The 24,106-nt window shown below is 56.5% G+C and overlaps 2 protein-coding genes across 2 annotated transcripts in view; one reads left to right on the plus strand and one right to left on the minus strand.

Annotated features, from left to right (window-relative positions):
• The window catches only part of RASAL1 (RAS protein activator like 1), a 30,229-nt gene extending 28,555 nt beyond the window's left edge, over positions 1–1,674 (plus strand). Inside the window, exon 21 of the mRNA XM_032431257.1 lies at positions 22–1,674. Coding sequence (XP_032287148.1) covers positions 22–161 — 140 coding nt within the window. The 3' untranslated portion in view covers positions 162–1,674. The remainder of the gene's footprint in view (positions 1–21) is intronic.
• Positions 1,675–1,770: 96 nt separating this feature from the next.
• Positions 1,771–24,106, minus strand: part of DTX1 (deltex E3 ubiquitin ligase 1) — a 35,681-nt gene continuing 13,345 nt past the window's right edge. Inside the window, exons 3-10 of the mRNA XM_032431258.1 lie at positions 18,592–19,258; positions 5,937–5,998; positions 5,414–5,575; positions 5,075–5,136; positions 4,206–4,364; positions 3,941–4,102; positions 3,748–3,837; positions 1,771–3,078 (exon numbers count right to left, since the gene is read on the minus strand). Of these exons, the coding sequence (XP_032287149.1) occupies positions 2,854–3,078; positions 3,748–3,837; positions 3,941–4,102; positions 4,206–4,364; positions 5,075–5,136; positions 5,414–5,575; positions 5,937–5,998; positions 18,592–19,258 (1,589 nt within the window). The 3' untranslated portion in view covers positions 1,771–2,853. The remainder of the gene's footprint in view (positions 3,079–3,747; positions 3,838–3,940; positions 4,103–4,205; positions 4,365–5,074; positions 5,137–5,413; positions 5,576–5,936; positions 5,999–18,591; positions 19,259–24,106) is intronic.

Genomic DNA, 24,106 nt, shown 5'->3' on the forward strand with positions numbered 1-24,106 from the left:
GGCTCCTTGTCTCCCTCACAGGGGCCTGTCCCGATGCCCTGGCCCGGCAGAGAGAGGCAGCCACCCGCCTGCTGGAGGTGCTCGAAGATCTGGACAGAGCCCATGAAGAGTTCCAGCAGCGGGAGCAGCAGAAGGCAGCCCTGGGCCCCCTTGGGCACTGAGGAGATGCCAGAGCCAGCCTGGAAGGAGGTGGAAGGAGCCAGCGGGCCCTTCTCAGTGCACCCCGGCCCCTTGAGGCTGTCCTGTACCTCGTTGATGCTGTAGGGTGGAGGCTTCTGGAGATCTCCTAGTCTCTGTGCCCTAAGTCCAGAACCCCGGGCATGGAAGCCCTCTGGCGGGGGGCTGGCCTTTGTACTGAATGAATCTCAGTCTCTGGGCTGAGGCAGATGGGAGTGGATGGGATAAGGAGTCCAACTCATTCGGCTCAGTGGAAGGTCTCTGCTAAACCAGACTGGCCTCTGCCCACACCGACCAAGCCAGCCTGGTCCTGAGCTGCTGGATACAGCTGTACGTGAATCCCCGATACCCACGTGGCCTTGTTGCCCCAGACAGGCACTAAAGAGGCTCAGCCCTTCCTGTTTTCATGTCTGCCAATCCGTGTAACCTTACTGATCCTCCTGAACCCTGCCTTGGCTGAGAGTCCTAACCACAAGCTTCCAGAATCAGGTTCCCTCGGGAATAACGGAGGCTTAGACCCCAGTGTGCCTGCCTCAGATCCTTGGATCCTGGGAGACCTTGGGCTAGGTTCTGATCCCCTCTTTGAGCCTCAGTTCATGCTGTATAAAATAAGGAGGGAGTGTCTAGATGTGTGGTTGTCAAACTGGGTTCCACGGGGCTGGCTTGGGAGCCAGGGAGGGGTTTCTTAGACTGTGGTCCAAAACTCACCCCCTAGGTTGTCTGCTAGAAATTCAAATTGTTGGGCCCCACCCAGATTTACTAAATCAGAATCTGAGGGAGTGTGGGCACAGGGATCAGGATTTTTAACAAGATCCCCCGGTGATATGGTCGAACACAGGATTTGATGATCATGGGGCTGGGCAATTATGTATAGTAAGGTTTGAAGTGAGACTTTGTTTGAGAATGAATCATAGAGGGTAAAATATTTGGGAACACCCAACTGGCAGAACTGGAAGGGCCTCCAAGGACTCATTTCTGGTTTCGTGTGACTAGAGTGTGGGACAAAAACCAAAGCATATCTGGAGGTAAGGGGGACCCGGAAAGATGCGGCGCTATCCCAAGTGTGGCCAGCAGGGGTCGCCTGGAGCCAGAGCATCCGCCACAGCCACCCAGCATCCTGGGATGCTGCCGAGCTGATGGGAAGCTTGTTGCAGATCCTGGGATCTGTCCCTAGACAGAAGCGGGCCCTCCTGCCTTAGGGCAGGGGCTGGGGCTCGAGGAGCCAGTCACGGTGTATCCCAGCTCCTCCATGTTTTCCCGTCGGCTCTCAGCTCCCCGCCCAAGTCCCTCATTCCCAGTACTGTACCGGGCAGCAGCTGTGTGCATTGTCTTGTGCCGTGCTTGAGAACAGCACCTTCAGCCCTGCCCTCTTGGGGACTAGGGTTGGGAGGGTCTGCCTCTGTCACCTTAACACTCCCTGCGTACCCCAAGACAAGAGAATTATGGGGACCCTCAATCTCCTGCTGCCCAAGGCTGAGAGGGGCAATGGTCCTGGGGTCATCATTTTGTTGTAAGCTCCCCGATGGGGTGGGCCAGAGTTCCCCAGGAACAGAGCCACCCACCCCCCACCCCTCTTGGCAGGAAAAGACTGAGTGAGGAGGAGAAAGACCATTTATTTCTCCACCCACAGTGGGACTGGTAGGTTTTCAAAAGAGCAATTGCTTGCGTCCCTTTAAATCTTGGCTGACTTCCACCGTGGCAGCCAATCAACAGAGGCGGAGCTGGTGAGTTGCCTGGGCAACAGGCCCCTGGTTGGCCAAGACCATCAGCCACCCCACTGCCCACTCCCAAGGAAAGGGAAATGGACTCTTTGCTGTCCGGTCTGCTTTTTAGACCTGCTGGCCTAAGCTAGGCCTCCTCGTCTTGCTCCTGAAGCCAGAAGCTCCAGCCTTTGGATCTTGATGTTTGGGAGCGATTTGGTGGAGAGGATGGGGTGGGGAGGAAAGGAGAACAGTGCTTTATCTGGGACAGACATAAGGCCTGGGGATGGGAGGGGAGAAGAAGGACATCAGAGTCCCAGAAGGATGAAGAGACACAAGCACAAAATAAGATCCCGCTGGTCCCCCTCTCTCTGGCCTGCCCCTTTGCTAACCTGCTGACTAATCTGGGGCTTCTACCCCATGGGCCCACAACTGCCCATCAGGGGGTGGCAGAGATGGGTGACAGAGATGGGGGGGAGGCTGAGCTTCCCAAGGGCCCTTTTCCCCTCGGAGCCCCAGCAGGGCCCCAGGTGCTTGACCTGAATCCCATCTGCAGACAAGCTGTACGGATATGATAGAGACACAGATGGGAATCCATACGGGGTATCACAGGGGTCTTCTGTCTCTTCCCCCCCAGTCTGGGGTTAAGTAGAGGCACGTGGGTGTGCGTGCATGTGTTCAACAGGACACGTGTGTTTGCATGAGGGGGTGGGGCTCTGTCTTTTTGGTAGGGAGGTTGCTGTGGTTCCTGGTACTCTCTCTGCCACCCTCTCGGGAAGCTACAAGTCGGAGCCGGCTGGCCTGCCATCCTCCCAGCATATTCCAGCTACCTCCAGCCACATCTCCAGAAAGCTTCTGGCTCCTTCTGCAGGCTCCTCCCCAGCCCTGAACCTGGGCCACCAGGACACACCTGGCGGAGGGAGGCAAGTGCCGGACCAGGGGGCCAAGCAGGAGGGAAGGTGGGCAGCCTCGGGCCTCAGGCCTTGGCTGCAGCCTCGGACACGCCCTGGGCTGTGAGCTCGGCCAGCACGTTGTCTAGGTAGCTAGCGTCCGGGTAGCCATGGCCTGTGAGGTTGGACCCAAACTCGGTCTTGTGGTGGATCTCGTTCCACACCACGGTGTCCGACTCTCCCGTGGTGTTGGACGTGCCGATGGTGAAGATGAGTCTCCGCTCCCAGGCTGTGATGAGCAGCCTCAGCACCTGGCGGGTAGGCACCAGGACAGGCGCGGGGGTGAGGGGAGGGCCCGGGCAGCCCCCCCCTGTGGCTGGAGCCCCCTCCTCCCCCAGCCCAGCCTCCCTCCTTCCCTGGCCACACTGTGGCTCCTTTAGTGCCTTCTAAGCCTGCAACATTACCAGTGGCCGCCCAGCATGGCCACTTCCCTAGATGGACTCCCAGTAAGAGCTCTTTCCAGGTTATCTGCCTGTTTCATCTGGGTCTCAAATTGAAGGCCCTCAGCTGTGTCTGGTTTACTAAATAGCCATTTTGTGACTTCTTTGGCAATGTTCAAAAACCTGGAGATTTTACATGAAAATCAGGAGATCCGGCTTCTCTTGAAAAACAAGAAGTGAAGCCGACAATCGGGAGTGTGGTGGTGAAGAGCCTGTACTGCTTGGGTTGAAATCTAGGCTCTCCCACTTACTAGCTGTGTGACCTTGGGAAAGTCACTTGCCCTGTCTGAGGCTTCTGTAAAATGGGGTCAAGACCTTGACCTCACCAAGCTGGAAATGAGATGGGGGGTGTGAAGCAACTGTCAGGGCTGGACTCGCACTAGGAGGTAGTGGTCGATGCTGGTGCAGGGAGAAAACAGGGATTGGGGGTGAGGGGGACCCTGGCCGGCTCCCCCACCTCTGCACCCTCAGGGCACCCACCTTCCGGCCCTTCTCATTGTTGGGCAGATAGCAGTGGCGCGGGAAGCCTCTTGCGGTGAACTTCTTGCCTGGGTTGGGGTGCTCGGGGCCCTGTGGGGAGGGGAGCAGGTGCTTGAACCATGGGCAGGTGTGGGGGGGCCTCTGCAGGGTTCAGAGGAGTTGAGGCCAGAGGGGCGGGAAGGGGGGGGCTCACCTGGATGCCTGTAGGGATGTCGTAGACAATGCGGATGGTCTGGGTGTCAGCGAAGCCCGGCAGCGAGTGGGGGATGAGGTGGAACTCCATCTTCCCGGGCGGCTGAGTGCCCGTCTTCTCTCCATAGATGGCCTTGCAGGTGGGGCACTGCAGGCTGCCATCCTGGGGCGGCGGGAGGCTGGCGGTGAGGCCCCCAGGTATCCCGGCCCCGCCCCTCCGCCTGCGCCCCACCCACTGGCTCCACCCACTGGCCCGCGCGGCCCACCTTGTTGCCATTGGAGTACATGGCCACGAGGCACAGCAGGTGGTACATGTGGCCGCAGCGGCCCAGGCGGCCCACAAGCTCGGGCCGCACGCCCTTGTGCCGAAGCACGCCCTCGTAACCGGATGCTGTGACCAGGCGCTCCATGCAGATGGTGCAGTCCTGCGGGCGGGGGCACAGAAGGGACACTGAGGACTGGCCAGGGCAGGACACCCTCAGGTCAGCGCTGCCCCTGGGAGGCCCCCAACGGTGGCAGATTGCCCCAGCCTCCGGTACCCATTTGGCAAAGGGAGAGGACACTCCCATATACTGAATGCAGATACATGGCAGAGGAAGACAGGGCTCCCTGGCACCCCCCTCCAGAGGGATTAAAGGCTTAACTATAGAAAGCAAAACTTAAACATGGGGTGGGAAATACGGGTGAAAATAAGATACGAAAACTGTCACTCATCAGGAGACTGAGAAACGTGATTCTATTAAACCTGTTTATCAGAAGACATTGCATAAAAGAGAAAAGGCGTTGGGGCGCCTGGGTGGCTCAGTCAGTTAAGCGTCTGCCTTCCGCTCGGGTCATGATCCCAGGGTTCTGGGATCGAGCCCCACATCGGGCTCCTGGCTCAGTGGGGAGTCTGCTTCTTCCTCTCCCTCTGCCTGTCCCCCTGCTCATGATCTCTCTCTCTCTGTATCTCTGTCTCAAATGAATAAATAAAATCTTTAAAAAAAGAGAGAGAGAAAAGGTGAACCCCCAAACTGGGAGGAGAGATTGTGACACACAGAACCACGGGAGAGGGTGTAGAGGATGGGAGGTCAGGGGCTGGGGAAGCCAGGTTGCCGCCCTCTGCCCAGGCCAGGACCCTCCCGCGGGGGCTCACCTCATCGGGCGGGTTCTTCACCTTCTGCATGTACCTTCGAACCACATCCTCGGGGTTCTTACCTGCAAGGACACAGCGGGGTAGGCTCGAGGGTGCCTAGAATCTCCCCCTGAGGGCTTGGCTCAGGACGGGGTCAGGGGTCAGAGAGGGGTTGGCAGGAGTCACCTTTCAGCGGTTGCTGCAATCAGAGTTGGTGGCAGAGGGGGTCAGGGGAAAGGGAGCTGAGATCAGGAGATGGAGGTGGAGTTCTAAGTCCTAAGAACAAATTGGAGGTTGGGGTCCGAGGAGCTGGGGTCAAGAGTTAGGTTAGTGGGGTCAGGGTCGGCGCGGAAGGCGTACTCTTCTTGAGGTGCTTCTTCTTGGTCTTGCGGCACACCCCGGGCACGCCGGGCACGGGCTTGACGTCGCTCTTGCTCACGGGCGGCGGGTGCAGGATGGGCTTGGGGGCCCGCGTCAGGCACACGGGCAGGCCCGCCGCACACAGCAGGATCCCGGTCATCCCTGGGGAGAGGGCGGGGCCGTCAGGGGGCGTGGCGCCCACCTGGTCCCCGCCCACCCCGTCCTCCCGCCTTTGGGCGGGCGCCAGAGGCCTCCCCCCAGGCCCCGCCCACCTGCTCGGCCCAGGAATCCTGGGGCCTTCAGGTCAGGATGCGCCAGGGGCCCCCTGGGCCCCACCGCGGGTGGAAGCCGAGTGGAATGCCTTCTGAGGGTCTCGCCCTCCCTAGTGTCAGGGTCCAACGGTAGGGGCGTTTCCTCTGGGCCCCGCCCACCAGCCCCGCCAGGGGGCGGAGTCACAGGGCTGACAGGTGGGGCCGCCTCCTCGTGGGCCCCGCCCTTGCGTCCCTCCAGGGCTGGATCTCACCTGCCAGGGCCGGATGGACCGGCCCGGTACCATTCAAGTTCTTCACCGGGAGCGCGGGGACCCTGAGGGGAGAAAAGAGGCCGCAGCTGGACTCTAGCCCCACACACCAGAAGATCAGGGGATCCTGGTTTGCATTCTGACTCCTGGGCATACTCTGACCTCTTTGTGCCTGTCCCCGTCATGTAGAATGATCACCAGGGATATAGACACCCTTCTATTATGGGGCGGGGTGTGATTGGGATCTCTGCCCCAGTTATGATGTAATGGATCCCTAGACTTACTCCTTTCTTCCCCACTCCTCAGCTGGCCTCCCTTGCAAGAGCTTGGGGTCCAACAGTTCCCTTCTACTGGCCACTGTGCCTGAAACCCAACTGTGAGTGATGATGTAGCCATTCCAACATTTCTCCCCATAAACGGTTCTGGGAAAGAGGCATTCGGGGATCAAATAAGTTATGAAACACTTCACTGTCTCCTTGAAAATTCACAACATATATGAGCACATTGAAGGCTCTGATAAGTCCTGCATAAAGAAATGTGATTAGGAATGATAAATCCAGGTTTTCCAAAGACATTTTACAATGAACATGTTTTTCCCCTCTCGAAGATCTACTGATGTCAGTTCCTATAATTGAGGCATTGTCCCTCTTCAAATGAAGAGGCCTTAGGAAACCATAGCCTGCTTCCCCTCTTTGCCCTCCCCCACCTAAGAGCTCTGGCTTTTGAAATCAGCCAGAGCTGCCCTCATGTCTCAGCTCAAGCACTAACTGGCTGGGTGTCACCTAGCACAGTACCTCTCATGAGCCCGCCTCCCACCTGTAAAATGGCACCGTCCTTATGTTTGCTGTGAGGAGTCCATGAAATTCTGCACGTCAAGGGTCCAGCAGAATTCCTGGCACCTAATAAAGACTTGAAAGGCAGTACCCATCATCAACACCCCACTGATGCGTAAGCCTGGCTGAGCAGTTTCACCTCTCTGCACCTCAGCCCACTGAGTCACAGTGTATCTTCCCTTCCCCTTGGAGAGGAAACCATCAAAGTATTGCAGTGACAAGCTTGGGCAAGTCACTGAACCTCTGTGACCCTCTGTTTCCTCATCTGTAGAATGGGGATAGTCATACCTCACCCCCAGCGCTGCTGGGAGGGCGGAATGAGGGTTGTGGCAATCTGCATACCGTGCCCATCTGAGGCTTCACGACTTCAGCGCTGGGTTACATAGGTGAACTGTGGTCTGGCTGCTGAAGCGCTGGATGGATAAGTCTCGATGAAGACGTGTGTTCTCAAAGCCAGGGGAGCCAGAGGGGCTTGGGAGATGTGCCAGGAGGGTGTGCAGGAAGGGAGGGGGGCAGGGACAGCTGGGGAAGTTGCTGCTACCACCCCCTTTGCCTGCCTGCTAAGGTCTGAGCCTGGCCAGGGCTGCCCGGTCACCGGCCCCTGGCAGGCACAGTCGATCCCGGGCAGCCGGCTGGGAAGCATCTTTAAGCAAATGGTATGCTTGGCAGGCTTGGGCGCAGCTGCGGTGGATCCAGAAACACACACACACACACACACACACACTCCTGGGGAATAGGCACTCTATTTCCAAGCACACATATACAAGTGTTACACATAACACACATACAAGTACACACACCACACATACAAGTACACAGATACACACACATAACATGGAGAACACTGCACGAACAGGTACCTCCCCACATACACACACACACACACACACACACACACACACATCCCAGGAAGCTCCTTCCCCAGACACAGACACAGAATACATGTGCGTGGAGAACACAAAGCCACACACATTTGCACGCAGACCCACAAACACACCAACACACTAGGGAACACTTACCATGCACACATATATCCAAAGACACACACAGACGGATCTCAGGGAACACACCCCTTGCAAACATGCACGGATTCAGACGCACGCACACACTCCTGCATGGTAAACACCACACGTGGAGGCGCACCCATGCACACGCCATGAGGGCATGCCATCAGACGAGAGAACCCAGCGCCTGCAGCCACACTGCACATGGGACACGTGCAGACCCACAGACACATAGCTGCTTGGCTGGGGAGGCCCACACTTTGCACAGAGTCCTATGCACCCATCACCGCACACAGCCTCTCCACTCTGCCTGCTCAGCAACACAGACTTAATCTGGGTCCCCTGCAGCACTCCTCCCAGAGCCTTCTGAGGGTGTGGAGAGTGTCTGGAGCAGAGTCGGGGTCATCGAACACTTTGGTGGCCTGAACCACTGAACACAGCCCCGGAGGGGGGTGCTATTGGCGGGCAGGTACCATGGGACCCCCAGCACCTGGTCAGTTGAGGTGTGTGTGTGCAGAAAGGTGCTGTGCCTCAATTTCCCCATCTGTAATGGGGATAAAGCCTTGTGAGGGTTCAGCGAGTTAAAACATGCAAAGCTCATAGTTTGGTGCAGGGGTGTGAGTGGAGAAGGATATCCTCCTTCTAGCAGCCTGCTGGGACCCAAGAGATGGGGCTGAGTTTCCATCTGACCCTCTTGGGGCCTGTCATAATCCTCCAGGACCTTCCTGCAGGGTATCACCTAATCTCACCCCTTCCCCTACTCTTTCTTACGGGAAAGCAAAGGGGCATGTACCTCAAGCTTCTCCTCTTCCCTGTCCTGTCCTTCAAAAGAGTTCTAGTGTAGGCACAACGCTAAGGACCTCAGTATGTCTAGGTCTCCCCTACCTCCTTTCTTCCTTTGTCTCATAAAAAAAAAAAAAAAAAAAATCCTTCCTTTTCTCCAGGGCTATCTGTAAAATGGATGGCAAGAACAATATTTAGTATGCAAACCACTACTTCTTGTCTCCTACCTGTGGCGGACATCACTAATCCATCACAGCACTCTCAAGCTGAGCAGAATCTTCAGCACAGCCTCTGCTAATCAGTGAGGACAGTTCGCTACCTCAGGTCTATCTGATGTCCAGCATCTGGTCCAGCTCATGACCTTGGTCTTGCTGAGTCTTTGGCCTGGGATTTAGGCAGGGGGGCACCTCAGAAAGGGAAGGTTTCTAAATCTCGGCTGCCCTACAATTTCTGGCAACGCTTAAAAACCACAGAGCCCGATTTACAAAAATTTGTCTTGCTCCTGGGAAGGTTGTGGATAGGGTGTGACAGTGGGGCTGGTTTTTATTTACTCATCATGAGCTAGGGAACAGTGTGAAGGCAGCCCCCAGCCTCTCTGAATCTGCAGGCCCCCTGAGAGAACCCAGGGTAGCAGGGTTCCCACGATGCCCGAGCGTGGGAGCCACCCGGGGCCCCCTTTTGATGTGGGACGCACCGTTTCCTCCGAGTCAGCGAGCACATCCTCCTGCCCTGGACAAGAGTTTGCTGCCCGCAGGCCTCCCGGAAGGGGGGCCGGCCTGCACTCTCTGCTCCACCCTCTTGGGGCCCAGCCTGACAAAGGGTAGTAGGAAGCCATCAGGCCCCCTTGAGATCTGCTCTGACCAGAAGACAGGCCTGACCACCCCAAGGTGGAGATGGGTCCCACTGCCACGCTGGTTTTCTTGCTGTCTTTCCCACCTCTGCATCAGGTCCTGTTCTTCCTCTGCCCTCAACCCCGCACAGATCCTACCTTGCTCAGAGTAAAAGCCAACCTCCTTACCCTATGTGAGATAGCCAATACCTACCCCTTGAACTCTGTTTCCCCTGTGGTCACCCCTCACCCATTCTACCCCAGCCTCCCTGCTCTTCGTGCTGTTCCTCGAACACACCAGCCACATTCCCACCCCAGGGCCTTTGCACTTGCTGATCTCTCTCTCCCAGAATGCTCTTCCCCAGATATCCTCACGCCTTGATCCCTCACTTAACACAGATTTATGCTCAAATGTCACCTTATCAGAGACTTTCCCTACCATTTTACTCCAGAGAAATCTCTGTCTTTGCATTACCTTATCGACTGATTGATTGTCCTAGCACTAACCATGACCTGATTATAAAGTCTTTGGTCTGACCAGGCCCTCCCTGCCTCTGTGACCTCATCTCCTACCCGTTCCATCTCTCTTCTCTGGACACATCTGCTGTGGCTCTAACCCACTGAGCATAGTCCCCTGTCAAGGCCTTTGCACCTGCTGTGCCCTCTGCCCAAGGCTTTCCCCCCAGATGCTGAATGGCTCTCCTAGTTCACCTCCTCAGAGAGACCTTCCTTGACCACCTGACATGGCAAATACATGGCGTGTGTAGTACTCTTACCAATCCTGCACCCATAGCAGGTGTTTGATAAACACTTGTTGCATGAAGAAAGGGAGGCTGAATTTGGTGGGAACATTCTGAGCAGGTGACTCACGAGCACATGCTCAGGTGCATTCTCCCCAGGGGTTCTCTGCACATATTTGAAGTGAGCCTCGAAGCAGGTGTCCCAGAGAAACACCGTCTGCGGCCTCTAGTCCCCTGGAGCTTCTCTGCCAGTACTCACACTCAGGTGGCATCCGGCCCAACAGCCAAAGCAAACATCCCCTGAGAAATTCCCAGAAATGCTCCACATCCCACTTGGGGCAGAGGTTTCATGGTGAGGTTTTGGGGAACCCGGGCATTGCACAGAAATTGTCTTAGTGAATGTGCCACACAGAGACAGACAGTGGGGTGTTCTCCCTGGTCAAAAATTCCAGGTATTCACTATGGGCCCGATGATGTTGTCCTGCTTCACTCCCTCATCTAATCGTACCCCAAAGTCTGTGACATCCGTCTACAGAGAGTGAAAAACTGAGGCCCAGAGAGCTGAAGTAATTTGCCAGTGGTAGAGCCAGGATTCCAGCCCAGGCTGTCAGACTCCAGAGTCTGTGCTCTTAGCCATATGACAGAACCAAGTTCCCTCATCATGGCTTAGCGGCCCAGGCAGGAGGCTCTGTCTGAGAGAAAAACCCCCGGGATTAGTCTGGGAAAGAGGGGTGGGGTGTTTAGGTTTCCTCCTTGCCAAAGAAGAGCAGAGATGCTTCATATCTACGCTGGTTGGAAGGCAATGCTCAAAGGCAGGGTGAGATAATGTGAGATTTTTGTAGCTGCTGTTCCTCACACTGTTCCCTGCCCTTTTCCTGCCTGGGCACCTCTGCCACACTGTTTCTCCTGCCTGTCCCTACTGTCTATTCCCAATTCACATCTGTTCTTTGAAGACAGGTTCAAAGGCCACTGTCTTCCTGAGGTCTTTTCTGATCTACCTCAAGTGGATTCATAGCCACCCCCTTTTAATTCCCAAGGGACCATGTTTCTCCCTCTCTCTCTCTCTCTCTCTCTCTTTTTTTAGGATACAGACATTTTATCTTGCTTTCTGGTTTTATAGTTCCACTTCTATCTCTTGCACCAGGTTGTGAGCTTCTAGAAATGTGTCTGAACCAGCCCTGGGGCCCTAGGATTGCAGAGGAAACTCCATGCAAATGGGTTCTCAAGAAGTACTGAATGGAAGAGTTGAACCAAAGAAGAAATTGGCCTGCTACTCTGTGGTCCCTTCAGAGAACCCATAGTGCCCTTAGAAACAGCAGTTCTAATACCAACATCCCCCACGAGACAAGGTTGAAGCAGGGATGGCAAATACATGGCGTGTGTAGTACTCTTACCAATCCTGCACCCATGGCAGGCATCACCAATCGATCTCAGCACTCCTTTCTACTAAGCCAAAATGCAACTTCAGACTCCTCCTCAAGAATGCTCCTGGAAGACGTAACCTTTCAAGCAGAGATGGTGCATGAGATGAAATCTGTTTGTCATTTGTTTTATGGATGATGGGACTGAGGCCAAGAGAAGGGAAATGACTTCACTAAGGTCACCCAGCTGGTTAGTGGTGCACCTGGCATCGGTTCCTGGAGTTTCTGAATCAGAGGCCAGGGCTGACCCCACCAGGCGGATCTGTGGGGCCATCTGGAGTTGAGCAAGCTTTCTGAGCCCACCGGACCCTACAGGTGGGCTGAAGTTCTTGACCTGGACCCTGGAGCTGGCTCAGGCCCAGGTAGGCTGCATGAGGAGCTATATGAGTGGACCCATGTGCTTGCTCTGGCTAACGCTCTCTCTGTCCCAGGCATAAAGGGGAGTTCAGGACCCCAGGGAAGAAGGAAGCCACATGGACATTCCCTATAGGCCAACTGCGTTTCCATCCCTCTGCCCACATCTGGCCTCCCTGTCTGCCCCCTGCTGCCATACCCTGGATAGACGCCAGGCATGTCCCATTCTCTGGTGATGGTTTCCAGGTCCCCTGATTGGCCTCAGGGGCTGTCAGGACACCTGGCACTTACCCCGTGGTCCCTTGGGGGACCTTGGGAGGCTCCAGCTTCAGTCAGTTGGGTTCCAAGTGGGTAATGAACGGGCAGAAGTGAGAGCGCCATGTCATGGGAGAAGGAAGTTGAACAGCCCTTGGGGATCCCCCAAGTTCCTTGGGCCTGCTCCCCTCACCTGCCCCCATTCAGTGCCCCCTCCACCTGTACCTGCGGCCAGCCAAGTCTCCACTCCCACCCCCCTCTGCAGGGCCTGGGGCTGAGGACATCACAGTGAGCTCCAGGGTGCTCCCCGGGCCCAGCAAAACCACAGGCCATCAATGGCGGCTGTCTGGAGGCCTTTGCTCATTTCCCCATTCTGCCTGGACAAGCTCTGAGCTTCTGTGGGCCTCAGTTTCCCCTCTGTCCGATGGGACCTCTCATCCCTGCCCCTGTCCACTCCTAGGGAATAAAGGGTGAAAAGTCCCCTAGAGAGACTTTTGGGGGTCTCGTTGCCACTTAGGGCCAGATTTATCGAGAGGCCTGGGGGAAAGCCTCTCGATGGGGGAGAGCATCACTCTCATTTAACCCCCTGGGCTCCCAGCCCCCTAGAGCAGGGCTCTGTCAGGGGAACCCGGGCGGGGGAGGGGAGGGGAGGGCTGGGCTGGCGGTTCCCACGGCCTGGGGCAGCCACATGCAGACAGGAGTGTGTGGTTTGGCCTCCCAGGGAGCAGGGCAGGAAGTGCTTCAGGTCTGGGGCGTGGGGGTGTTTGGTTTGACCTTGTGGTGAGGCGCTGGAGGGAGGGGAGACTGCACACCAGTGAGGCCAGGAAAAGGGGGAGGGTGGGCAGGCCACAGGCCCGATGGGGGGACACGGTAAGGGTGAGACTTTTCATGGTGTACTTTTCAGTACTTTGTTGGTTTTGAAGCATTGAAATGTAATACCTATTAACTGAAGAACCAAATTTGAATTCTTTAAAATAAAAACGTAAAATCACTGGTGGAAGTAAAAAACAGGAGGAAAACACCCAAATACACCAACAATATCAAAGCCCACCTCCAGATGGGCTCCTGCCTCCTGCATCAGCCCCACCCGCGGCATATTCTCAATATCCAGAGGGAACCTGTTACAACAAAGTCACACCCGTCTCTCTGCAGCTGACAACGCCGCGGGCTTCCATTTCACTCAGAATCAAAGCCCAAGACCCCCCACAGTCTCAGGGCCCTAGAGGACTGGCCCCATTTCATCTCTGACCCCCCACCCCACCCCCTGCAGCCTCTCCAGCCACACCGACCTCCTCAAACATACCAGGCCTGCTCCTGCCTCAGGGCCTTTGCACAAGCTGCTCCCTCTGTCTGGAATGCTCTTCCCACAGTTCTCTGCGTGGCTTGCTTTTTAACCTCCTTGAGTCTTTGCTCAAATGTTACATTCTCAGGGAGGCCTCTTGTGACCTCCTTATTTAAAATCACATCCCTCTCATCAGTCCTTATGTGTTGCCCACTCTTTATGTTCCTTCAGCAGCAGTTACTCCTCTCTGGACCACATTCTAGAATTTATTTATTTCGTTTACTGTTTGTCTCTCACTAGACTGTGGTTCCGGGAGGGGAGGGATTATCTGCTTTGTTCCTTGTTGCATCCCCAGGGCCCCAAACAATGCCTGGCACACAGTAGTTGCTCGATATATATGGGCTAATTCATTTAAAAACAGGTGAACATAAGGCTATAAAGAAGGTCAAAAGAAGCAGCAAACTGTGACAGATAAAAAGACGACAGATAAAGGGTTAAGACCCTTAACACACAAGGAACATGTGCAAATCAATAAGGAAGAAACAAACAGCCCAAGAGAAGGATAAGCAAAAGGAATAGACAAGTAATTGGCGAAAGAAGGAACCACTGGCGGCCAGCAAACAGGAGAGGTTCTCAGGCTCACGAAGAACCAGAGGGGCCATCGCTAGGGCACCGCTCAGGTTGGCGTGGGTGCAAGCCTGCTGGGGATGAACGGGAGAAGCACCCCTTCCTGCTGCTGGCGGGCCATGTAGACGGTGTGTGCAGGCTCAGAAACACGGGCACTTTGACATCTGGCCTCATGCTGGACGGCGGCCCCGCATCACAGGTGCAGTAACTGGGGACCAGAGGGGGCAATGAGTCCCACTGGGGTCACACAGTGAGGCAGGGGGCCGAAGCGGGGCCCGGCCACTCCCCCTGGGGATCCCTGACGCCCTGTGCGATCAGGCCGGGTCTCTGGGACCCTGGCAGGAAACCTGGGGTGGACAGGCAGGGGGATAGGGCACCCCAGTACCCTGGCCGACTGGGGATTTCGAATCACACACCAACTGGGGGACCTTGAGCAAGTGTCAGCCTTTCGGAGCCTCGTTTCTTCACGTGAAGAGTGGGGAAAATCGGACTTGCCGCGTGGGGCTTCTGTGGGCATTCAGACAGGCAACGTGTGTAGAGGCCGTGAAATGAGGCCTGGGACAAAGCAAGTGCTCAGTAAATGGAAACAGGCCTGCAGCTGTCCCCTCTCTCCCCTCCACCACGTGGGGTGGAAACTCTGAGTCTGCCCCGCAGCTGCGTTCCAAAGTGCTGGACGCTGCCCTCCCAGGAGACAGGGCGGATCTTCCCCCACCCCTGCGTGTCCCCCAGGCCCGGACTGCCAGCTGGCTCCCTGCCCCAACACAGGGGCAGTGGAAAAGTACCCAGGCCAGGGGCCCGCTCTGGCCCGACGGGCTGTGTGACCTTGGGCAAGTCGGGGCCCCTCTCCCGTCCTAGTCCCCACCCGGGGCTGAGATGCGGCTGGGAAGTGATCATACGGGGTGGGCAATATTAAAGCTTTGCACGCCATGGGCCCTGCTGAGCCGGCACACGTGAGTGGCAGTGGTTTTAGCTCCGTTTGGCAGAGAGGGAAACTGAGGCTAGGGAGGCGAAGCCATGCGCCCAAGGTCACCCAGCCGGGAAAGGACTGGACTCGGGGTCTGTGTCAGTCCTGTGGGACAGAAGGAAGTGCAGAGAAGGGGGCAGGAAGGAAAAGGAAAGGTGGCCGAGGGGAACCACAGACAGACAGATGGACAGAGAGACACAGAGACCCCTACATAGAGATACTGTTATCAGCTGGGCTGTGTCCCCCTAGAACTCCAATGTTGAAGTCCTTACCCCCAGTGCCTCAGACACTTTGGAGAGCGGGTCCTCGCAGAGGGGATTAGAATGAGGTCTGAGGACTTTAGGGCGGGCCCTAACCTAGGACTGCTGTCCTCACAAAGAGGAAACTGGACACATAAACATAGAGTCAGAGAGACCATGTGGAAGGCCATGAGGGCTCGGGGGTGTGGGGGACCAGGGCGAAGCCTGGGGGGCTGGCTGCCTGGCTCCGCAGAGACCCCCGTCTGCCTCCCCTCATAGGCTGTGCCCTGGCAGCAGAGGCTTCAGCCGGGAGGAACCAGGGTCGGCTGCCCCCACCCGCCTTCCTCACACCCCCTCATTCCAAGGCAGACCCCACAGGTCCTGGGCTCACACCCCACTCTGAGCCACACAGAGTATTTTTAGCTGGGGTTCCTTGGAGGGGAGGGGAGGGGGCCTTGACACAGCCTTATCTGGCTGGGCAGGGTCTGCGTGGCTGGGGAGGGGTGAGAAAGCCCTTGACAGTTTCCACCCCCCCTTTCCAGGCCAATGTCTGTTCTCAGAGAGGGTAACAAACGGCTCCCAGGGGCAGTACACACCCAGTACACACTGGGTAGGGGCGCATGGCTGGGAGAACGGAGTTCCAGCAGGTCACGGGAGGACATGGTCAATGATCAGCACAGCACTCCCAAGGAGAAATTCTTCTTCTCCCCATAGCCCTCTTGAGCTCAAGCACACTCTATAGCTCCCCACTGTTGGTAGCAAAAAGCCCAGGCTCCCCTAAGGCTCCACACAATCTCACTCTATACCCCCATTTGGGAAAATTCTCAGCACCTACTGTTCCAGCAGGAAACCTCCATCCTTGTACGGTCCCCAGAACCTGCTGGCCACATTCCTACCCCCACCCCTTTGCACCTGCAGGGCCACTACCTGAGATGTCCTTCCCTGAATGTACCATGTTCTCCAAGCCCCGCTGAATTGCATATGCTATTCCCTCAATCTGGAACAGCCTTTTTCCAGATCTCGCTACCTCCTCAGAGGGGTCTTCCCTGACGCCCCCTCATTCCCTCTCGATCATACCACCCTGTCCCCATACCTCCAAGCGCTTCCCTCTCTCTCCAGCGATTGTGTTCATTTACTCATTTACTTGCTGTATGTCTGTCTCCCCATCACTCTGGGCCCCACGTGTCTTGTTCAGTTCTGTGAACACACACCCACGGTACATACTTGGAGAATTAATACTGAGCAATAAAAGCTGAGTAATTCCCAGCCAGCTCTGAAACACTGGATTGCACAAAGTTCATCAGTGACTAAGAAATCCACTTCACCTGGAAATCCACTGAACACATGGTAAAAGTGATGCAAAACGTTCCTGGACCAATTCTTACGATCACTATGTAGGATATATGCCTGCATATTCTATTCTATTCTATTCTATTCTATTCTATTCTATTCTATCGCATTTCACTCCATTCCATTCTATTCCCTTCCAAGAAAAATCTGGTTACAACCTTTTGATTTCATAACCCATTAGTGGGTTACAACAATACAGCCCCAGAGAGAAGGTTCTCAAATTTTTGCTGCCAAGGTCCCTGAACTTCCCTGGTCCTGCCCCCTCCACACCCACTTCAGCTTGCTGACTACGCTTGCTGTCATTTGGGGGCCTGCCAGCCCTCCTTTCTCATAACAGAGCCAGGCTGCTACCTACAAGGAACACTCCAGTCCCATGACCCCAAGTGGGTGAGTCCCTCCTGCAACGCCTCCCCGAGAGGACTTTTGACCTCCATGGGGCTCCTCTCTGTTGGCACCGGGCCACACGGGGTGCACCTCTGCTTGTCCCCATGGCCCTCCCTCTTATCCCGCAGGAACGACCTGAAGGGAAGGCTCAGGGAAATGTGAGGAGGCAGGAGGCCGCTCCTGCAAGCCACCCGAAGAATCAGGAGTAATTCACTGCTCCGAGCCCCCACGGCGGCTCTCTTGCCCCCACGCCAACCCTCTCCCTGGGTGCCAACTATCGTTCAGGTCCACAGCGTCCCCACACAATGGACATCCTGCTCCCATTTGCCAGGTGATGAGGCTGCGGCTCAGTGAAGGGGAAGGATGCGCGCCCCAGACCACATAACTCAGACGTGGCTGAGAGGGCGTCTGAACCCAAGCAGTCACTTTCAAAGGGACAGAAGGCAGACAAGGCAGCCAGCTTTAGGGTCCCGTCCCTTCTCCAGCCTGGAGGTGGAGACCTCAAAGGTTCTATCCAGATCTGACCTTTGCTGGTCTTCCCTGGATCATGCCACGGTGAGAGAAGCACACCATGCTTGGTGCCCACCCCTCCTCTTGGGCACCACGGCCCACACCCCACCTGGTCATTTCCCTTCTGATCTGTCTCAAGGTCAAGGTCTTTGCTCCTCCTTCTCATTCCCACTCCGTCAGGCTGAGACTGATGGAGTCAGGGCTCTAGGGCAGGCAGCTGACAGACTGTCGCTGGGTCCCTATCCTGGGGCCTGGGATGCCCTCACCCAGGGGGATTTCCTCAGTGAAATCCTGCTGGGAAAGCCAATTCATAGGAGATTCCTGAAAGGGCTGCTCTGGCTAAACAAGAGCAGAGAGGCTGGCTCCTGCGGGCCTGACTTCTCCTCGTCCACCACCCCTCCTGCCACTACCCCAGGCCAGCCAGGAGTCTCCAGAGCCGCCCCCCCCCCCCCCGGAAAACCACAGTATCAGCCCAGAGTAACAGGGATACTTCAGGTGTGCCCTATCGGGGAAATATTCCGAACAAGTGGCCAGTGCTTGTTGGAGCCTCCACACGAGATGGACGTGAGACTTGGGGGAGAGGCAAGAACCCTCTAAAAATTCCAAGACAACACAGTCTCTGGAATCCGCCTGGCTCGGAATTCCGAGCCCTGCTCTCCAGCCGGGTGACTGTCAGAAGGTAACATGCCTCTCCCAGCCTCGGCCTCCCCACCTGCAACCTGGGCATGATAGAACCGTCTGGAGTAGTAAGTGAGGTGCGGCAGAGAGTTGAGCAAGGGATACACACGGAGCTCGCACCATGACTGCTGCTGTGGCCCCCGGGCTTGTGAATCATGGGATCCTGGGGGTAGTTAGGAACCCCCCCCAACCCCGTGCTTGGGCGTTCTCATGCGTCAATTGGGGGTGATGCTGGTACCTACCTCGTACGTAGCGTCCCCGAGCGCGTTAAGGTGCTTAATTAACGCTTGGCACAAAGTGAACACCTACTAGATGCTAGATATTGCTTGTGACTGTTAGGATCACTGCGATTCTGCGCTCCTAGCCCCGGAGGGCAGCCACCCTGCGCCCGGGGGCCCGTCTTACCCCGGCGGGATGGAGGCGCGTGCGCTCACGCCGGTGGCGCGCTGGGGCCCGGGCCGGTTGAGGTTGTTCTGCCCCGGGGTGGGCGCGCCGCCGGGGGCGCTCGGGCTCCGCGGGGGCGCCGCCGGCTCGGCGGGGCCGGCGGCGGGCGCGGCCCAGAGCGCGGCGCCCGCGAAGGTAGCGCTGGGGCGCACCGCGAGCGCGCCCGGCGGCCCTCCCGGCGGCGGCGGCGGCTGCGGGGGCGCGGGGGGCGCCTTGCGGCGCTGCGAGGCCAGGATGGCGTTGGAGGCGGCGCGCGTGCTGTTGACCAGCAGGCACTGCTGGCACGAGCAGGGCTGGCCCGAGCTGGCGCCCACGGGCCACGACTGCGACTTGGGGATGGAGCCGACGGTGAGCGGGTAGGCGAGGTCCAGGCGGCGGCGCAGGCGGCGGCGGCGGCGCGTCTGGCGGTTCATCTGCGACATGCTGTTGAAGTAGATGAGGTAGCAGAAGCCGAGCGACGAGAGGTCGAGCCACGGGTGCTGCTTCTCGTAGGCGTTCTGGATGGTGATGCAGATGTCCATGTCGTAGGCCGTCCACGCGCCGCCGTCGTTCTCCCACTCCCACACGATGCCCTTGCCCGGCGCCGACGACGGGTCGTAGAAGTTGCGCCGCACGGGCCGCATGGTGCCTGCGCTCACAAGGGGAGGGCGGTCAGAGCGGGGGGGGGCGCCCCCCACCCTCCGGGGTCGGCACCCACACCGGAGCGGTGGCCGCACAGGCCCCGGGGGAGTGGGGAGTGGGGCGGGGGCGAGGGGCTGCGGGGGCTGTTCGGACCCGGGTGCGGGGAGCAGGGACAGCCGGGCCATGGCCGTGCGAGCAGTGGGGGGCAGGCCGGCCTTCTTGCCTCATTCCAAACTTCCTTCATTCATCCATCCCCTCATCGGTGCTTTAATTCAAGCACAAATTCATCTCTTCACGCAACCACTCTTCCATTGGCTCATTTGTTCATTCATTCATTCGCGCCTTAGTTCTTGGATTCATATCTTCCTGGGTTCGTTCATTCAATAATTCTTTCATTCGATCCTTCACCCATGCCTGCAGTCATCCCTTATGCTTCTCACTGGTGCATGTCTTCTCACTCCCTAATTTAATTCATGCATTCAGCCATTCCCTCATTTACTGCCACCCTATTTAAAAATGTGCCACCCCTCCACATACTTCCTTTTCTCTCTCTCCATCCCTGCTTGGTTTTCTCCATCTGGCATAAGTTATATTTTACCTATTTATCTTGTCTGTCTCCTCTCACTAGAATGTCACCAAGGCAGGGACTTCGTTTTCCTCCCTGCTGTGTCCCCAGCGCCTGCACACAGTAGGTGCTCTCCACAGATCATTGGTGAGTGTATGAATGCATTTCCTAGTTCAGACCCTGATCCTTTTGGGGTGCGGTTACTCTTGCGTTCCTTCATGCCTTTTGCTCATTCCTGCGTCTGTCCATCCCTTCGCCCACCAATTCCTTTGTTTTTTATTCATCTGTTTGTTCATGTGTTCCTTCCTTTAACAGACATCTGCTGACTGCTCTTTGGAGGGCTCCACGCCCAGTGCTCATTGAAAATGCACAGAACCACATGATAACCCCAGCCAGGTGGGTATTCATGCCCCCATTTGGAAAAATGAGGGCATTGAAGTTTTGCTCTCAACCACTGCTTCATGTTCCCAAAGCTCTAGGGGCTCCCTGGCGCAATGCATGAAAACAGATAAGGTGAGGTCCAGGCTGCAGGACTTCTCAGAGGCTTTAGCCTGCTCTGTGCCTTGGGACCACTGTGGAGGGATAGTTTTGCTGGGCTCACTCGGCACACCTGCAGGAAGGCTGCACACTTGACTGCTTCTCAGCTGTGGGCAAGTCCCTTCAGCCTGCCTCGGTCTTGGTGGCCCCAGCTCGAAAATGAAGGTGATGCCGAGCTCATGACGCGCCCTCCCCCTCCCCCCCCTGCACAGAGCTGCCGGGAGGATTCGGTGAAGAGCCACAGAGCCCAGGGACTGGGCTGGGCACCAGGGGCTGGGAGGCAGACAGATTTCATTTCAAGTCCCCACTGCCCAACGTGCCAGCTCTGTGACTGTGGTCCCGTGCCTCAACATCCCTGAGCTCCAGCTTTCTCATCTCTAAAATGGGCATAAGCAACCCCACAACCCCCTTGTGAGGTTGTGAAAAGGACCACTCTGATGATTCCAAAATCCATCATTTCCAGACCCACCCTCTCCCTCTGAGAGCTTGTGGATCCAGCTGCCTCCTCGGCACGCTCCTGAGGAGGTCCAACGGGCATCTCAAACTCACCCCTGCTAAAGCAGAACTCTGATGCTTCCCCACCCTGAACCTGCTCCTCCTGAAGTGGTTCTCATTGCAAATGCTGGATAGAGCTCTATCCTTCCAGCTGCTTGCACCCCAATACCACCCACCCCCAAATTTGGACTCATCCCTGACTTACCTCATACCTTACATCCAGTCCATTAGTAGACCCAGTCCCCTCTACCTTCAGATACATCCCAGGCCTGACCACTTCTCACTGCAGTGATTCTACCTGGTCTAACCCACTGTCTCTCTCCTGCCTAGACTGTTGCAGTAGACTCACGACTGGCCTCTGCTTCTGCCCTTGCATTCTGTAGTCTGTTCCCCACATGGCAGCCAGAGGGATCTTTTTCAATGCAAATCAGATTACATCTTTCTTCTGCTCAAAATCCTCCCATGGCCTCCCCTCTTACTGGGAATAAAAGCCAAAGTCCTCGCTATGACCTCCAAAGCCCCCATTGTCTACCAGACTCCTCCCATGAGTCTACAAAGTCCCGTCTTCCTGTCTGACTTATTACCTCCCACCTCCCTCTCACTCACTCCACTCCAGCTACCCTGGCCTCCTTGCCGTTCCTCCAACACCCCAAGCACTGTCCAGGCTCAGGGCTTTGCATCTGCTGTTCCCTCCACCCGGAATATTATTTGGGGGGCCCCAGATGTTCTCCTAGTTTCCTTCCTCCTTCCTTTTGGGTCTCTGCTCCAATGTCACCTGTTTAGAAAGACTTTCCCAGACCACCTTCTAACACAGCTGTCCCGGTTGCCATCTTCTTGCTGGGTGTTCTTTTTCTTCTGGCACTCAGCACTACCTGATACGATATATTCATCTGCATACTTTCTTTATTCTCTGTCTCTTCCCACCTGGCTGTCAGCCCAAGAAGTCAGGGACCTTGACTGCTTTGCTCACTGCTATACCCTAGTGCCAAGCACAGAGCCTGGCAGACAGCAGACCCTCACAACGTGGAGTGCATTTCGGCTGTTAACTGGCATAACCCCAAGGTGCCTGGCCCAGGGATCTGCAGCCAGATGGGTGGGGACCCACCGTGGACCTTCCTGAAGACCCCCGCCTCCCCCTGCCTTGCTCAGGCTTCTCTCTCCTGAGCACAGACTCTCCCTGACCTTCACTTGGGTCCCTACCCAGGGCTGGAACAGCTTGTCCTCTGCTCTCTCTCTCCTCTGTCAGAATCCCAAGGGTTATGGACTACCCCTGCCTCTGTCAACTGCCCAGACCCCGAGAGCTGGGAAAATCGAGGCAGACAGCTGCAGCCGTGGACGTGAGAGAGACCTGTGAGGATGGAGTCCCTGGACTCCTGTATTGTTCAAGCCGATCATGTGAACATACCCCCCTCCCCCGTCTCCTGGGCTGCCTCATTTTGATGCCTGATTTATCATTTTAATTGAGTGTGTGCATATCGATTTTTTCCTTGACAATGCTCTTCCTCCAGGGCAGGCCTGAGAGGGGGTTAGAGGAAACATTTCTGGATCCTGTTCCTGCTCTGCTCCTGAGTGCTGGTCTTCTCCTCCCAGAGTCTGTTTGCCCGTCTGCAAAATGAGGGCTCGTGAGAGATGATCTTCAGGTCTGATGTGCCTGAAGTCCCGCCCTGAGCCTCCTAGTGAGGGTTAAGGTGCTGTGTTACCTGGAAGGTATAACCCCTGGATGGTAAGGAAAAGGATGGGAACTTGCTTTCATTAACCTCTGGGTGTCAGGTCTTGAGCTGGGCAGGGTGGGGTCAGAGATGGGAGGTGCAGAATGAAGTGGTTGAGAGAAACAACTCAGAAATCTCATGGGCCATGTTAAATCCTGGCTCCACACATAGCCTCAGTGTCTTCATCTGCAAAATGGGGGTATGAATACATACCCCCAAAGAATTACTGTAGGACAAAACAAGATCATGCTGGTCATAGGTGCTCAGCAGAGTGCTTGGCCACAGTAGGTGCTCAACGACTGTTAACTAAGACAGCTGTTATTACTACATACATTACCCGCATTCCCCATGTCCCAGCTCTCGTTCACTTGGTGAACTCCTATTCATCCAACAAAACCCTTCCCATGTCCCCCTCTTCCTGGACTTGCTTTTCTGTTTCTGCTGCTATGGCTGGCACATGCAGCTTTATATTGCCCAAGTGTCCTTGCATTGTCATTAAATCATTCGTTGTTGTTCTTAATCTCCTTTGCTGGTGGATGACTTTCAGGAGGACAAGAACCAGGTCGGACCCACGCCTGCGTTCCCAGCGCCAGGCACGGATCCTTGTGCAAAGGAGGTGTCTGCAACGGAAACAGGCAGCCTACTTGGCACAGGTCAGGGCTCGGAGGGAGTGGAAAGGGGAAGCGGGGACAGGGCTGGAAAGGCCGGTGTTGGCCAGCCCCACGACGAAGGACTCCGGGAGCCCCTCCCAGCAGGTCAGGGCCAGCCAGCCCAGGCGTCCCTCTCTCCAGGGCTCTATTTACCAGGTATCGATTTTCCTGCCTGTTTACTGGTAGTTATTAAAGGCTGCGTCCCTGGAGTCCTTTTCAAACGAGATTGGAACCTGGAGAGCTGGAGTAATTAGGGCAGCTGCCATCCTCCTTGCTGGGCCCTGCACCCCGTCGTGTCTGCCACCCGCCCATCCGTCCACCTCGGGCTCAGGCTGGCCGGGGACCAGGCTGAGGGGGGCCGGCTGGGTCCTGGGTGACCTGCCTGGGCTGCGATCTTCAGATTTCCAAGGGAGCAAGAACACTTCTCCCCAGTGGCTTTGGCCTAGATTTTTGGCCAGAACAATGGGTCTAAGATGGGGCCGGAGGTTCTTCAGCCTGGGAAACTGGGGGCCTGGAAGCACAGCTGGTCTTTCTCACCCACCCACTCCACTGGGTGTCCCTGAGCAGACCACTTCCCTCTTGGGCCCCCAGGGCGCCCAGCTGCAGTGACCACGGCGACGGGGGTGGGGCGGGGGGGGCGTGCTCCCGTGGCCATTAGGGACCTGTGTCAAGCACGGACCGTTTCTGGGCCTGTTTTTGTGTGTCTGCTTTTGTTGTCTGTCCCCTAAACTCCCCTTCGTTTCTTAAGAATGTTTGGTTGAAAAATTCCAATCTTGTTCCAGCTGCACTGAGGGAAAAGGGGCTCTGGCCAAATGTCAGCTGGAGGATTTCAGGAGCGGGGCCCCGGAGACCGGGCGTGGGGGCGGCCGCGGCCACTGCAGCCAGTGAGTGGTTCACGC

Source organism: Phoca vitulina, unplaced genomic scaffold (genome assembly GCF_004348235.1).
Source record: "Phoca vitulina isolate PV1807 unplaced genomic scaffold, GSC_HSeal_1.0 scaffold46, whole genome shotgun sequence".
NCBI classification, from domain to species: domain Eukaryota; kingdom Metazoa; phylum Chordata; class Mammalia; order Carnivora; family Phocidae; genus Phoca; species Phoca vitulina.